This window comes from Opisthocomus hoazin, chromosome 4 (genome assembly GCF_030867145.1).
Source record: "Opisthocomus hoazin isolate bOpiHoa1 chromosome 4, bOpiHoa1.hap1, whole genome shotgun sequence".
Classification (NCBI taxonomy): Eukaryota; Metazoa; Chordata; class Aves; order Opisthocomiformes; family Opisthocomidae; genus Opisthocomus; species Opisthocomus hoazin.
Genome location: NC_134417.1, coordinates 74,231,864 through 74,245,977, shown reverse-complemented (window position 1 = coordinate 74,245,977; position 14,114 = coordinate 74,231,864). Strand labels below are relative to the sequence as shown.

Below are 14,114 nucleotides of genomic sequence, written 5' to 3'. Positions count from 1 at the left end.
AACCGTGCTGACTGGGCCTGATTACCTGGTTGTCCTGTACATGCTGTGTGATGGCACTCGGGATGATCTGCTCCATAACCTTCCCTGACACCCACTGAGGTCAGACTGGCAGGCCTGTAGTTCCCCAGATCCTCCTTCCGGCCCTTCTTGTAGATGGGCATCACATTTGCTAACCTACAGTCAACTGGGACCTCCCCAGTTAGCCAGGACTGCTGATTGATGATGGAAAGTGGCTTGGTGAGCACTTCCACCTGCTCCCTCAGTACCCGTGGTTGGATGTCTTCTGACGCCATAGACTTGTGTGTGTGTAGGTGGTGTAGCAGGACGCTAAATATTTTCCCTAGGATTAAGGGGGCTTCATTCTGCTCCCTGTCCCCATCTATCAGCTCAGGGGGCTGTGTACCTGCAGATCCACTGGTCTTACTGTTAAAAACTAAGGCAAAGAAGGCATTTAGTACCTCAGCCTTTTCCTCATCATTTGTCACCATGTTCCCACCCACATCGTATTCGTCACGGGGGGGGGGGAATCTGAATAAGTTTGTTTTGATGGGTTGCTACATAAATATACCCATATACTAGATATTCCTGGTTAACGATGGGGTGACAGGAGGTTGCTGGAAAGCAGGAAGAACTGTATTATTTTAAGGCCTGACACTTAGAAGAGGTCTTCTGTGCAAATAGTGCTTATGAAGACAAAAGGAGACAGATTTAATTTAAAAGAGCAGATAGTTGTAGGAATAGCATTCAGAAGATTTGAAGTCAGAAGTGGTCATTTTTGTGCCTTTGTGGCCACAGAATTAGTAACTGAGCTTCTGCAGCTGAAAAGTCCAGTGAAGAAGCATCTCCCATGGGTTGTATCTCAGTCAAGACATTGCTAGGCAAGGTATTTCATTCATACCGAGTACTCCCAGGTCTGAATTTCACTCAAATCTGACAAGTCTTCTGGTGAAGAATGTTAAATTATACCTTAAGAGTATTTGAAGTTTTGAGAATAATGCTAGTTCAGGTCCTTCTTCCCATCTTCCCCCTTTCCCTTCTCCTTGAGAGATGTAGTGGCACACTAGTAAGTGCACTTCTTTGCAGCTTTTATAGCAAAACAGGTCTCCCCCCAGGTTACCTGCTTTCAACATTTATACCACATTGTTTATAGTTTGAAGACTAGGGTTCTCTGGGGAAAAATACATTCAGAAAACTGTGGTTACTGCTTTATTGCAATAGTTAACCACAGAATAGTGCACCTTTTTTCTGCTGGGAACAATAATGAGTTGTTACCCGGTACCCTTTGTTATTGCTAACTGAATTACAGCCTAATAACTTAGCAGTAGTTCAATTCACTGCATACACTAATGATTACCCATGCTTTAATTTTTTTCAAAATCAAAATTAAGTATTACGTTACATCATCTTTTCTGGTTTGTGATGAAGGTAACTGAATTTGCATGATTTTTTTAAAACTTCTGTTATCAGTTCTTCAGCTTAAACTATTAAATATATGCACTAGAAACAAAGCCAAGTCCTGACTCTAGAACAGAGAGGGTTTCTACAGATGATGGTTTCTACAACTAACTCGGCTTATGATTCTATTTCAAAATTAATAGACTACTGATATCAAGTCTAGCATTAAGAAAATTCACTCCATTTATGATACTTGTTCTCTTGAATAGACTTCATCAGTACGTAAAAACATTTCAGTGGTGGAGTGGTGGGAAATGAATTTGAATGGGAAACATCTGAAAACGGATAAAAGAAAACTGCAGTAATACTTAAATTCCCTTCTCTAGTATCTTTAATACCTATCAATATCTTCATGTAAAGTGATGGCGTATCAGGACTCGCATCTGTTAAAATTGGCAGTCCAAAAGCCAGTGCAGAGAAGGAACTGAGTCTGCAATGGTTGTCCCTAAAGCTCTGCTCTGATCACTCTAGAAAAATTGTTTACTTATAAACATTAGGGAAGCACCCACATCCTTTCTTTCTTCAGTGAATAGAGAGGATAATGGAGAAAGACATCACATTTTATCATAGGCTTTAGTAATGATTTTAGTTCATTGCACAAGCCTAGAAATATACAAGGAGAAGTGCACAAAGTTTTATTTCTCCTGCGTGTCATAATTAAGGTTTTCATTCTCATAAGACCTTGTAGGACTGTGTGCTTTTAGATGATTTACTGTTATTCCTGCTACTCCTGAGTATTTCTGTTGAACAAAGTAACCTTGTGGGAAAATGTTTTCATATAAACTGATTTCAGAAAGCAACCTACCTTTAGGAAAAGATTTTACTATGCTGAAGGCCTGTTGAAGTCAATGGGTCTCAAAAATATGGAGACATAATTGTATGTGTTCAAGTGCCTTCTTAAACTGGGGCTATAGTTGCCCTCATCTTTTGGTTGAGGTTATTACTTTATAATAATTACTGACCTTCTGTCACTGGGGTTGAATCTGCATGTCCAGCTCCTGCCGATGTCTGTAGAGCTTGTGAATGGATTTATCAATGGTAAAACTTCCAAATAAAATATAGCTCCTGTGAAAATAAGATTTTGTGGGTTTGGTACCTGATTGAGCCTATTTGTAATTACTTTCTGAAAACATCATCGTTTTTCCAGTGTAAATCTGTTTTGTGACTTAGTTCACAGTCCCTTATCAAACCACACAAACATGTTGTATGCTGTAGCTGCTGGAGCTGAATTTTTGCTATTTAGGAATCTGCCGCGTTTACATTTATATACAAAATTTTATTAAACCTTTCTGTGAAAACAGCTTTTCTTCCGTCAGGAACAATGTTACTCTATGTGAGTGTGGAAGCAGAGGAAATATATTTCAATTTAGCAATAGCTGTTTGTGCGGTATGGTACAATGAGAAATGAGAGCAGGAGATGGGGTTTTCTGCTACCGGTAGGGATATACCAAATGGGTACTGCAATTTTATTTCATAAACATAGAAGTGTTCCAGCAGTCTGTAATTAACTTGCTTAACCTTTTCAGAGTATGGTCCATTCTTTGGAAGTACACATGGGGTGCAAGAACATCGTTGTGTTTTCTCATGGCTGTGCTGCTGCTGTTACTACTTATTTAAAAAAAAAAAAATAATAGTGTAAGTCAAGCATGTAAGAATTGGCGTAAACTCTTACTGATACAGAAGGATGTTTCCAGCCAAAAGCAAGTTGTTATACTTTGTCTAATTTATTTTTACTGCTTTTAAATATAAAGAGATCTAATCTGAATACTTCTTATTTTCTGAAAAAAAGTAGGTGGCTTCTTTTGCTACTGTTGAAGCGCAAGTAGTCTCAAGCTTTGGTCTGAAAATGATTACTAATCTATAGCAGTTTTTCTGCTAACTACTATACAGTCATTAACTAATCTTCCCCTCTTGAGTCTGTGGGAAGGTAGGTCTATTTTACAAAAGGAGGTGCTGTACAATATTACTTGCTTAACACTAGATAGGAAATCATTGGAATGGTTCCGATACTAGAACTCAGAAATCTACCTGTGATCTTGTTTACGTACCACATCACATTGGCTCAAGAGTAAATCCTGCTCAGTTTTTAAGTGGTACTGTTACTACAGATAAGTGCTCTGTTTATAGTTATTGTGGCATAATACAGTGTTTCTTTTGGATTTTTAATTACTGTATGTTTTCTTCCCAAAAGCTGATAATGTATGCATAAGAAAGTGCAGCAAGTTCTCATTCAGCATTGAGAATTACTTTTGAACCACTGATGGGCAATACCTTCCCCCAAACATTCTTTTGTTCTCAGAATATTTTTTAAGTGATTTGTCAAGATAATGCTGTCTGTGATTACATGCCTTGCAGAATTCAGCTTGGTGCAGATGTATTGAAAAAGATTAAGAAATAAATGTAAATGGCTTATATTTATTCTAATTAAAAGTTGCATATTTTTGTCTGACTTGATGCTTTTTTGTTTTAAATCAATTGACAGAATTCATTGACAAGAAGTGCACCCCTTGCCAATGATTCCCAAGCACGCAGTGGTGCCCGCTTTCATACGTCTTACGACAAAAGATATGTCATCAAAACTATAACAAGTGAAGATGTAGCAGAAATGCACAACATACTGAAGAAATACCATCAGGTAATATAATAATTTTTATCAGGGTGTGGGATTTCTTCTTAAATATTATAGTGCTGTAATAAGTCTTTTTTAGAGTGCTAGAGGTTTTAAATGAATAACTGTGGAAAAAGAGTCACTTCAGACTTTTTCCCTTTTGCATGAGCAATTTATTGGATATCTGCAATTCACAGGGCTGCACTTTCCTAAATTTTAATCTAAGCTAGCTTTAAGTAAAATGATATGTCTACACGATACAGAGAGGGTAACGTGGAGGCCGTAAGCTCCTTCGCCTAGGAGATGCTAGGAAGATGCTCTTTGTTTCAGGTAGTGGACTCTCAGGCTTGAAGCTACTTTATTCTGGGCTAGCTTGGAGATGTCCAATGGTGCAGGTGACCTCTTTCTTCCGGATCTGATCATTGAGTGTTCTGTGTTTCACTAGCAACAGATTTCAAAGATTTTAAAATTGTATTGTGTGAGAAATTAAAAACTAGAAGTAATTCATGTAAAATTCCTGCCAATACAAAATCAGGTTTTGCAAATATGAATCTCCATAAACAACAGTAAAGTCAAAAGTGAACAGTGGAAATCCCTCAAATCAGCCTTGATAGCTGTCATACTGTGCCAGTGTGAAATTTGTGTGGATGGCACAGGGGGGAGCAGAACTTGGGAAATACAAGAAGCCTTAACAAAATCAGTGCTGATTTTCTTAGCCCCAGATCTATTTGAATAAGCTCTAAAGCTGCAGAAATCAGAAAAGCCTCTAAAAATAATCTCAAATATGATACCAAATAGGAGGGGTTTCTTATCCTTCTTTCCAGCTTCCTGCCCACTTCCATGGGTTGGGATTTCGGGTAAGGACTTCAGGACGTTTGGGGTTGGGACTTTGTTGTTGTTCTTTTAGGTGATTTATTTTTTTGTCTTGCAATGTTTTTGTCTGTTGGGGTTTTTTAATACTGTTACTTTTGTAAAACCAGTTTTTAAGCCTTCTTTTGAGGTGGAAGGGAGAAAAGAGCATGCTTTCAGGGTGCTTGGGGTTGAAGGTATTGCTAGCCATTTTTGTGGTGCTGCCTGAGTGTCTCTGTCTCTGCTCTTTCTGTGTTAAAGGGAGATCTCTGAATGTCCTCCAAGTCCAGAGTAGCTTGGGAAACCTTCAGTGAGTTAGAGATGAACTCTTTTCTTTCTTTGCATGTTGTTCTTTTGTTTAAATAACACATAGGATGACCATATGTTTGTTTTAACATAGATACATATTCATAGAATCATAGAATGCTTTGGGTTGGAAGGGAACTTTAGAAGTCACCTAGCCCAACCCCCCTATAGCGAGCCAGGGTATCTTCAACTAGACCAGGTTGCTCAGAGCCCCGTCCAACCTGGCCTTGAATGTTTCCAGGGATGGAGCCTCCACTACCCCTCTGTGGGCAATCTGTTCCAGTGTTTCACCACCCTCATGATAAAAAGTTTCTTCCTTGTATCTAGTCTAAATCTACCCTCCCTTAGTTTAAAGCCATTACCCCTTGTCCTGTCATAACAGCCCTTGCTAAAAACATTTTCTCCATTTTTCCTATAGGCCCTCTTTAAGTACTGAAAGGCTGCTACAAGGTCTCTGCGCAGCCTTCTCTTCTCCAGGCTGAACAGCCCCAACGCTCTCAGCCTTTCCTCATAGGAGAGGTGTTCCATCCTTCTGATCATTTTTGTGGCCCTCCTCTGGACCTGCTCCAACCGGTCCATGTCTTTCTTGTGCTGGGGGCTCCAGAGCTGGACGCAGGATTCCAGGTGGGGTCTCACCAGAGCGGAATAGAGGGGCAGAATCCCCTCCCTCAGCCTGCTGGCCACGCTTCTCATGATTCAGCCCAGGCTACAGTTGGCTGTAGGTGCACATTGGTGGCTCATGTCCAGCTTTTTATCCAGCAGTATCCCCAAGTCCTTCTCGGCAGACTGCTCTCAATCCCTTCATCCCCCAGCGTTTATTGATAGCGGGAATTGCCTCAAACCAGGTGTAGGACCTTGCACTTGGCCTTGTTGACTATTGTCACTATCAGAAACGTTCAGAAGACTGTCTTTTAAGTACAATTTTACCAAAGAGAAATTCTGAACTATTGTCTAATTGTAATTGGGGGTTATTTTTTGTTAGCATTTACAAACTTACAGTTTTAGCTTTGATCTGAAAGGGTTTGATCTGTGAAGCAGTGCAGCGGAATTAGTTTTAGTCTGTTTCATATTTGGCATTAGAAGCTAATATTAATGATCTAGGTTTTGAGACTTAAACCAGCTGAATAGCAATATTGCTTTTTGAAACGGTCATCTCCTTTCACGAGTGTCAATGAAGACAGTGCTAACATGAAAGAACTTAATAGTTTGGAATCTTTGTTCATTAATGCTTTCAAACATCAGGGTTCATAAGAGGCTAGGGTACAAGGAATAATGATCTGAAAGTTATCTGTACCAGGCATCTAATTTCACTTTATACTGGAAAAACGTCTATATCAGAAAGCTCTCATTGGTGCCTCCAAAAGATTCATAAAGATACAATTTGTATTTCTTTGTCTCAGAACTTGAGAGCAGTTTACAACGTGTTGTAAATGCAGAGGAACTCAAGTACAGAGACAGTTTGGACTTTTTAATGAAATAAATTAATTTCAGTATCTTCAGCAATGTGCTGAACAAAATCATTTTAATTAATTAAACAAAATCTAAATTAAATCCCACTAACTCTGGTGACGGCTGATACCATGTGGTGTGTGTTGCTGCTGGAAATTGAATGCTTGGAAGCATTAGGTACAGCAGCTTGCCTTCCCATTTCTCAAAATGTTTTCTGACAAGTGAAGGTTATCTTAGCCTTCTTGACAAAGTCTAGAGAACCGGTTTTCCTGATGGAAAGGCTTTAATAATTCCGTTAACCAAGTCATCCCACACAGATTGGCCTTAGACTACTAGCAAACGACACGATGCCAGGTAACATCCACTGGCAGTTGAGCTCATAATGGTGCCTGCTGTGGTTTCGCTTTGGGCCAGCTAGCTGTTTGCTAAATAATTCTGGGAAAGATTCAAGGTATTAACTCAGGCCAGTTACTATTCCTGCTTATCAGGTTGAATATGAGCATCCTGTTTTAGAGGAGAACTTAATAATTTGGATGTGATTCCATTCCAACTACAACTGATGCCAGAGGACAGTCCGAGACCCGTCCAATTTACTGGTGGGGATGTAACCTTACGGTTCTGTCGGATGGCATACTTGCAGTAGTACAAGACTTTTCAGATACTATACTGGTACTCCTGTGGAAATCTTTGTCAATAAAACAAATTCTCTTGAGTTCAATTTTACTTTGTCATACTCTTTGTCTGCCAGTAGAGGAAATGTCAAGTTCACTGTACTGATTTACATATTTACCTTACTGCCCAGTATCTTCCTTAATTGTAATTGTTGCTACAGTTAAAGAAGCTATTGTAATTACACACAAAAGTATCACATATTGGGTTTTTAGGGAAAAGTCTGCTTGTTAGTTTTTCTCCAGTTTCGGTTCACTGATCACCAGCAGCACTCACCACATATGAAAATTTCTGGCCCAGCTAAGTGTGCTTCACAGCCCAGGTGTCATTGTGTTTAGTTTGGGACTTCCAGTGGCGTGCCCTGCCATCATACCCCGTGCCAGGCTGCTCCTAGACCAGAGCTGTGTTTGAAGGGTTCAGCCTGCCAAGGAAGGGAGCGTGCGGACGTGTTTGGATCCAGTTATGCAATGAAGGGATCATTCTGGGAGGAATAACCTTTCTCAGGTACACGAAGACTAAGGAGGTGATTCATGTGAATTTTAGAAGACTGTTTCTCCCTTTTTAAAGATCAAGTACCCGCAAAGGACCTGAAGTTATATCATCTATCCGTTATGAACAGTAACATGTAAACCCTCAGTATCTTGCACCCTCTTTCATCTACCTGAGAAGGCAGTAATTATCCTCCAGTTACTTCTGACATGAGTGAAGTTCATGCCATTTATGACAGATCATCTCTGTCCTCTCCCTTGCTTAGGCTTTTTTCCCCCCCCCCCTCTACAAATTCATTCTAGGTTTCTTCCCCAGGTTGAAACTCTGAATGAGTTTCATTTAAACCGTAATATTTACTCACCCATTTCCTTATTAAGGCTAACAAGCTGATAGAATCATTCTCGACCTTGGAAGTACCTCTGTCCTTGCTTAGGGACAAAACAAGCCTCATCAAACGTTTTCCAAGACTGCTTGAACTGCTTAACAATAAATACAGGAGGACAGCTATCTTTAAACAGAGAATACTGGGGAGGGGACCATGTCAAGTCAGAAGTGTGAGAGATGGGGTATGTTCTTCATTCACCGGAACAGTCTTCATCCCTGGCAGCTGCAAAATAGCTGTCATTGCCCTTGCACCTATTTGAACTACAAAGCTACCAATGAGGCATCTGGGAGTTAGCGTGGTCGTCAGAGAAACACAGCAGGGGCAGTTTTCCCATGAACACTTCCGAAATCTAGCTCCAAGTACTGATGATTTTTTTTGTGAAGTTGTCAGAAGGTTAGAGAGAGACATGTAAACTGCCTCTGAGAAGTAGAAATAAAGGTCATTTTATGAGTGACTGGAGATCGTGGAGATGTGTAGTCCACAAACCCATCAGATTCTTTCCGTCTTTCCTCTCCATCTGTCTGAAGGTGAAATAGCCTGTCTATTCTTTGGAGCTGTGAGGAACTGAGGTTATAGTTACACAGGCTGTATACTCAGGCATTTACAAAAGGAGCAGGAATTGTGCATAGACTGTAAACACTGGTAAGTCTAAAAATACCATGTCTAGATTGCCTGGTTTTTAATTAACCAAAGTTACAAAGGACATGACTGTACACCTTAGAGAAATCAGGTTGTTTTCAGGAAACAGAATAGCTAGTAACTTGTTAGGAGTGAAAATAAAATAGGTGAGTTTGGCTGAGTTATTAGCTTTCTCCTTTCTGGGTACATTTCTACTGCAGTATCGCTGTCACATGGCATTTTGCAAAAGTAACCAAGTTGGGTGTATCACAGTTTACAGTATTATTACCACTATTGAAAATCAAAAAAAGTATCAAGAGTAAAACAAAAAAAAAAATCAAACTCCAAGCCTAAGGCTATGTACTAGAAATGTGTAGAAAACTAGAAGTGAACTAGGCTTGAATGAGTGTCAGAGGAAGTTACTATAGAAACAGCACATAAGTATATATAGCAATTCTAAATTAAGACTGTTGAATTGTAAATAATAGTCCTGACAATTGTAAATTATAGTTGCTACCCAAAATTGTGTGTTGCATTCATTCATTTACCCTGTCTGATATGATGTCTTTTTTTTTTTAGTGACAGTCAGTTCCACAACCTCAGACAGATGGTGAACACTTCAGTCTAAACACTGACGCTTTCTGTCAACTCATCAGATGAGTCTTACGCTCTTAGTACTGAGTAGGAACACTAGAGAGCATGATTTTCTCTTGCAAAATAAAATAAAAAAGAAAAAAACCACAAACACAAAAAAAACAACAAAATACTAAGCCCACCACTTCTAAGCAAACGGGGAATAATGTCTTTCTCCGTGCTTAAAGCTGCAACGCATCTTGTTGTTTATGGCTGGACTATGAAGTCCATCATGCATGGACCAGCCTTCTATCTACATTTAAAGACAAAAAGGCCTAGAACATGAACCAGCTAGGTTTCTAAGTGTTATGGTAAATACAAGCGTGTATGACATGTTAGGTTCTTAAGCTGTGAATTTCTGTGCTAGCCAGTTTCTAACTACTGTAATATTTTCTGATACAAAGTGTGAAATACTACTTTTAGTCACATTTCAGTGATAATTTGCAATTGGTTTCGGCTGCTTATATTATTGATATGCTATCAATTATTAGTAGAACTCCTCTCAATACTATTCAGATGTTAACTTCAACTGAACATCATTTGCTTACCACATGCACTAGAACCATTTTTATGCGAAATGGGTCAGACTTTCAAATATGAGAAAAGCTGTTGCTGTATGTGCTCACAAATGTAGTTTGATTAGTTAAAATTGTGTAAGTTAGTCAAGCAAGTTCATGTTAAACACTTAAATAGTATTTGAGAGCAAAATAAAATATTCATTTGAAATACCTCCAAAGCTAGTGCAGTTTTGTTTTAAACCTATGCTCCTGACACCAAAGTCATGGACCGGAAAATAGAGTTCCCTTTGGCATTGTTAAAGGAGAGCTCAGCCAAGTTATCTGTGATAAGTGCATTGCTAGGATTTCCCCCTATGTTTAAGGAATAGGTAATACTCTGCTTCCTCCTAAAGGAAAACTTTTCATTTCAGCATATATTCAAGCTGTGTTTATATGTTTCTTTTGCACATATTGTCCTATGCAAAAAGTTTATTAATTTACGTAAAATACGGAATATACTGTTGTATATATTAGTAGGTGTGTAGATATTTTCTAAACTACAAATACGATTTTCAAGGGTGGAAATAGGTGACAGTTGAGTAAAATCCTGTAGGCAGAGATTCTAGTTTATGAAATGTCTGAATGAAGATACCTTGCCCTTCCCAGAGAGATAAACTTGCTTTAAATCTTAAATTAGTGTACAAGTGGAGTCCTGTGCTCTTTGAGAACAGATGATGGGCAGGATAGATTTTTAAAAATAAATGAAAGCAACTTGAATGTCTCAGAAAAACCAACACCTTTTGAGCACCTTTTTTTCTTTTTCATTAAAATGTACTTCAAAAGGTATTTATTATTCCTCAGTGCTGACACCCAGGTGACTTCAGTAAAGAGTTGTTGAGAAGCCATCTCGGAGCAGATGAACAAGAGGGAATTGTTAGTGTACAAACCTTTCAGTATAAAACTACTCATGAGCGCAGGTACCCTTTAGGTTTTCTATAGGTTGCTGTCCCTGTTGACTACACGTTCTCTTCCCTACACAGGTAATTGTATGCAGAACCAACACCTATTGCACTGCCTGTTTGTCTCCCTGGCAACCAGCAGAAATAGCGAATAGTGGTAAAGGAGAGGGACTGCCCATTTACCGGAGGCAGCAAACAGCAGAGTGATGGAGAAGTGAATGCGAAGAAAGGAAAGAATAGAATGAGCTAAAAAGGGGAGATGACGGCATAAAGGAGAAAACAAAAACAGGGAAGAAAATATGACCCTAGCTTCTGGAGAGGAAAAAAATGTGAAAGAAACAGGCAGGCAAATAAAAGGGAAAAATGAGGTAGGCAGTAAGTGAAAAGGGGGGAAATTGCACCAAGAGCTGGTTTCAGGGCTGTACAAGAATCAAGGAATAGCACACGGTTATTGAGTGGAAGGTAGGAGAAAACATTAAAATCATAAATAGACAGAAAAACATCACTGTAGGTTAAAATCAATTTTGTCACACAATTGGTGACAACATAGACTGGAGAATACCCTAGAAAAGAAAGTGGGGGCTAGGTGTCTAGGAATTTGCACTGAGATGGGCTGGCATCAAGCCAGTATGTTTCTAAAGTAGAGCTACATTTAAGTTTGTGTCATCCTCCCTCCTTGTCATTACGTGCACAGTTCATTAGTGGCTTGCTTCCTCCCAGCTCCCCGTGTGTCTTCATGAGCTGCATCTGTATGTATCACAAAAAGAAGGGAAAGGATAGGTAAAAAGGCAAAGTAAGGCAATATAATGTACAATTATTTAAACACAAATGCACACGAAGAAGGATGCATATCATGCAACAGTGACCCTGACTCTCTGTGTGTGTCCTCATGTAGCAAGAGGTGAAGATTTATGGTGGGTTTGTGAAGAAACAAAGTAGAGAAAAGCCCTTCAGCCAGTTCTTTGCGCGAATCAAGAGGCTGCACAGAATGGCCTCTGCCCAGTGCTGACTGACCTGTAAAGCGGTTTTGATATGAAAAACCAGGAGAAGCAGAAGAAGATATGAGAACAAGCACATTCTCGTCTGAACAATCTACTTCTGACCTGCATCCATGATCCCACTGTTTCCTGTAGGAGAGCTGACCCCAAAAATGTGAAACTCATTGGAGTGGGTATTAGGTGGAATTGCAGAAGGGCAATATGCAAAAGGGCCATACAACCACAGGCTAGAAATGTTACTGAAAAACACATTGAAAATCTTCATTGAAAGATGTGAAATTTCGTAGAGAATATCCAACTACACAAAATGGCAGAATGGACTTGGTGCACTGGCTCTGTTGAGGCCTGGGCTTCACCAGCAGATGTTTTCTATGTATTTGTTATATTTTATGTATATAAGCTGTTGATGCTGTGCACAGCACTTTCAGAAGAGATCAGCACACCCAGTAACTCATTTGATTGTAGCAGTACCAAGTGTAATGTTCCTGGTAGCAGATCTGCAGCCTAGATAATCACAGGTGGTGGTAACATTTAGATTACGTTGCCCTTTGAAGTAAAATTAACCATGGCCCAAGTCTGAAACAACATGAAATGTAAGGCTGTGAATCACAGAGCTTGTATCTGAAAAGCCATCTATTTTTTGAACACTTCTTTAAATTAAATCACTTTCTTACATGACTTACTAGAAGAAAACAGCTTTATGTGCCTTGAAAATCTATAACTTCCTGTAGTGCGCTGTAGTTCAGCTAATTAATCCTTTTGCCGTGTCACATAAGTACCCAATGGATAATTTTCCATGAAATTATTAGGGTTCAAGAAAATAGCAATAACTGGAATATTCTGAAACATGATATAATTCTGGACAACTTCTTAACCTCCTTTTTGGGGAGTGATACCCTGTGTCAATGCACGTGCACACAACACGGTGGTTGAGGAAGAAGATTTGAAAGAGAAAGTTGAGCCAAAAAGAGGAATATCACAATCTTTTCCTTCACAATGTCAAAATGTTTTTAAATAATTATATCGCTTGACATTTAATGTCTTTAATGAAAGTACTCTAATGAATAGACTTGTCACATATTTGATAATTCAGGCATGATTACCTTAATCATGATGCAGAAAATCATGAAAATAGCATATAAAGGGGTCACCGAGATGTTGTGTATTTCTGAATTAATGTTTGCAAAATAGGGCTACCTGTGAGAAATAGGAATGTTGAGTTTTCACATAGAACTGAGATAGATACAGTTCAGGATTTAGTCTTCACTGATGTCAAATCATTCCACCAATGATCTCCAAGGGGAGGAGGAGAAGTAGCAGGAGCAGGAATTTCACTGCATTTTTCCAAGAAGAGCCAAAAATGGCTTAACTTCTTTGTCAATAAATTGCATGCACTGTTATCTTGTAGTCATCCTCGTATCTTACTAGCATTGCCATGGGGAAGCAAAAAGCTAACAATCTTATTTTTTACATAAAATGAGATAGGAAAAGTTCTTTTTAAGGAAAGTTGAAGCTGTATTTGTACAAAAATTAGTGAGAATGTAGGGTCATGAGGAATTTCTTACTAATTTTCAGCTTTAAGCATGGGGGTTCAAGAGAGCTCAGAAGATTACATATCTGAAACCTGTGCTGCACAGCTGATAAAATGGTCAACATGCTAATGATACTTTATTTTGTTAATGGTAATATTGTCCTCATGCTGTGCAGAAAAGTGAAAATTGTCTGAACGATGGGGTGTTTATTCCAACACTCTTTTTAAAAAACGATGGATTTTGTTGCTGCGTATAAGGACTTGTAAATGTGTTAGCTAAGTATTACAGTTTTATTTAGCAAGGCTGCTTGGTAGAATTTAAATGTTCTTTTTAGAAAGAGTTAACATAGAGGAGTGAAGGTCTTTTCTTTCACTGAAATTTAGCAGTCCTGTTAAGCATGTACCGGCTTATTTTCTAGGCTCACTTTTATTCCAGCTGTGAGTGGGAAACTTCAGGAAATCATTGCTAAAAAGCACCTTGAGGTGACTAAATTGCTACTTCATTTATATCAAGATGGACAAATTGAAAATCTGCCAACCACAGTCACGAGTGCAAGTCCTGCTGGACTCCCACCCAAACAGATGACACGTTTTGCCTCCTCTGTGATGCAGATATGGGGGATTGATAGTTTCAAAGGTAGGAAGTTCTAGACCAACATTGTAGATGC

General features: G+C 39.0%; 1 protein-coding gene across 5 annotated transcripts in view; it reads left to right on the top strand.

Annotated features, from left to right (window-relative positions):
* PIP4K2A (phosphatidylinositol-5-phosphate 4-kinase type 2 alpha) overlaps positions 1–14,114 on the top strand; it is a 117,773-nt gene that overhangs the window by 78,749 nt on the left and 24,910 nt on the right. For all 5 annotated transcript variants that reach the window (XM_075419515.1, XM_075419517.1, XM_075419516.1 and 2 more), the window contains one exon: positions 3,938–4,090. In XM_075419515.1, the coding sequence (XP_075275630.1) occupies positions 3,938–4,090 (153 nt within the window). The remainder of the gene's footprint in view (positions 1–3,937; positions 4,091–14,114) is intronic.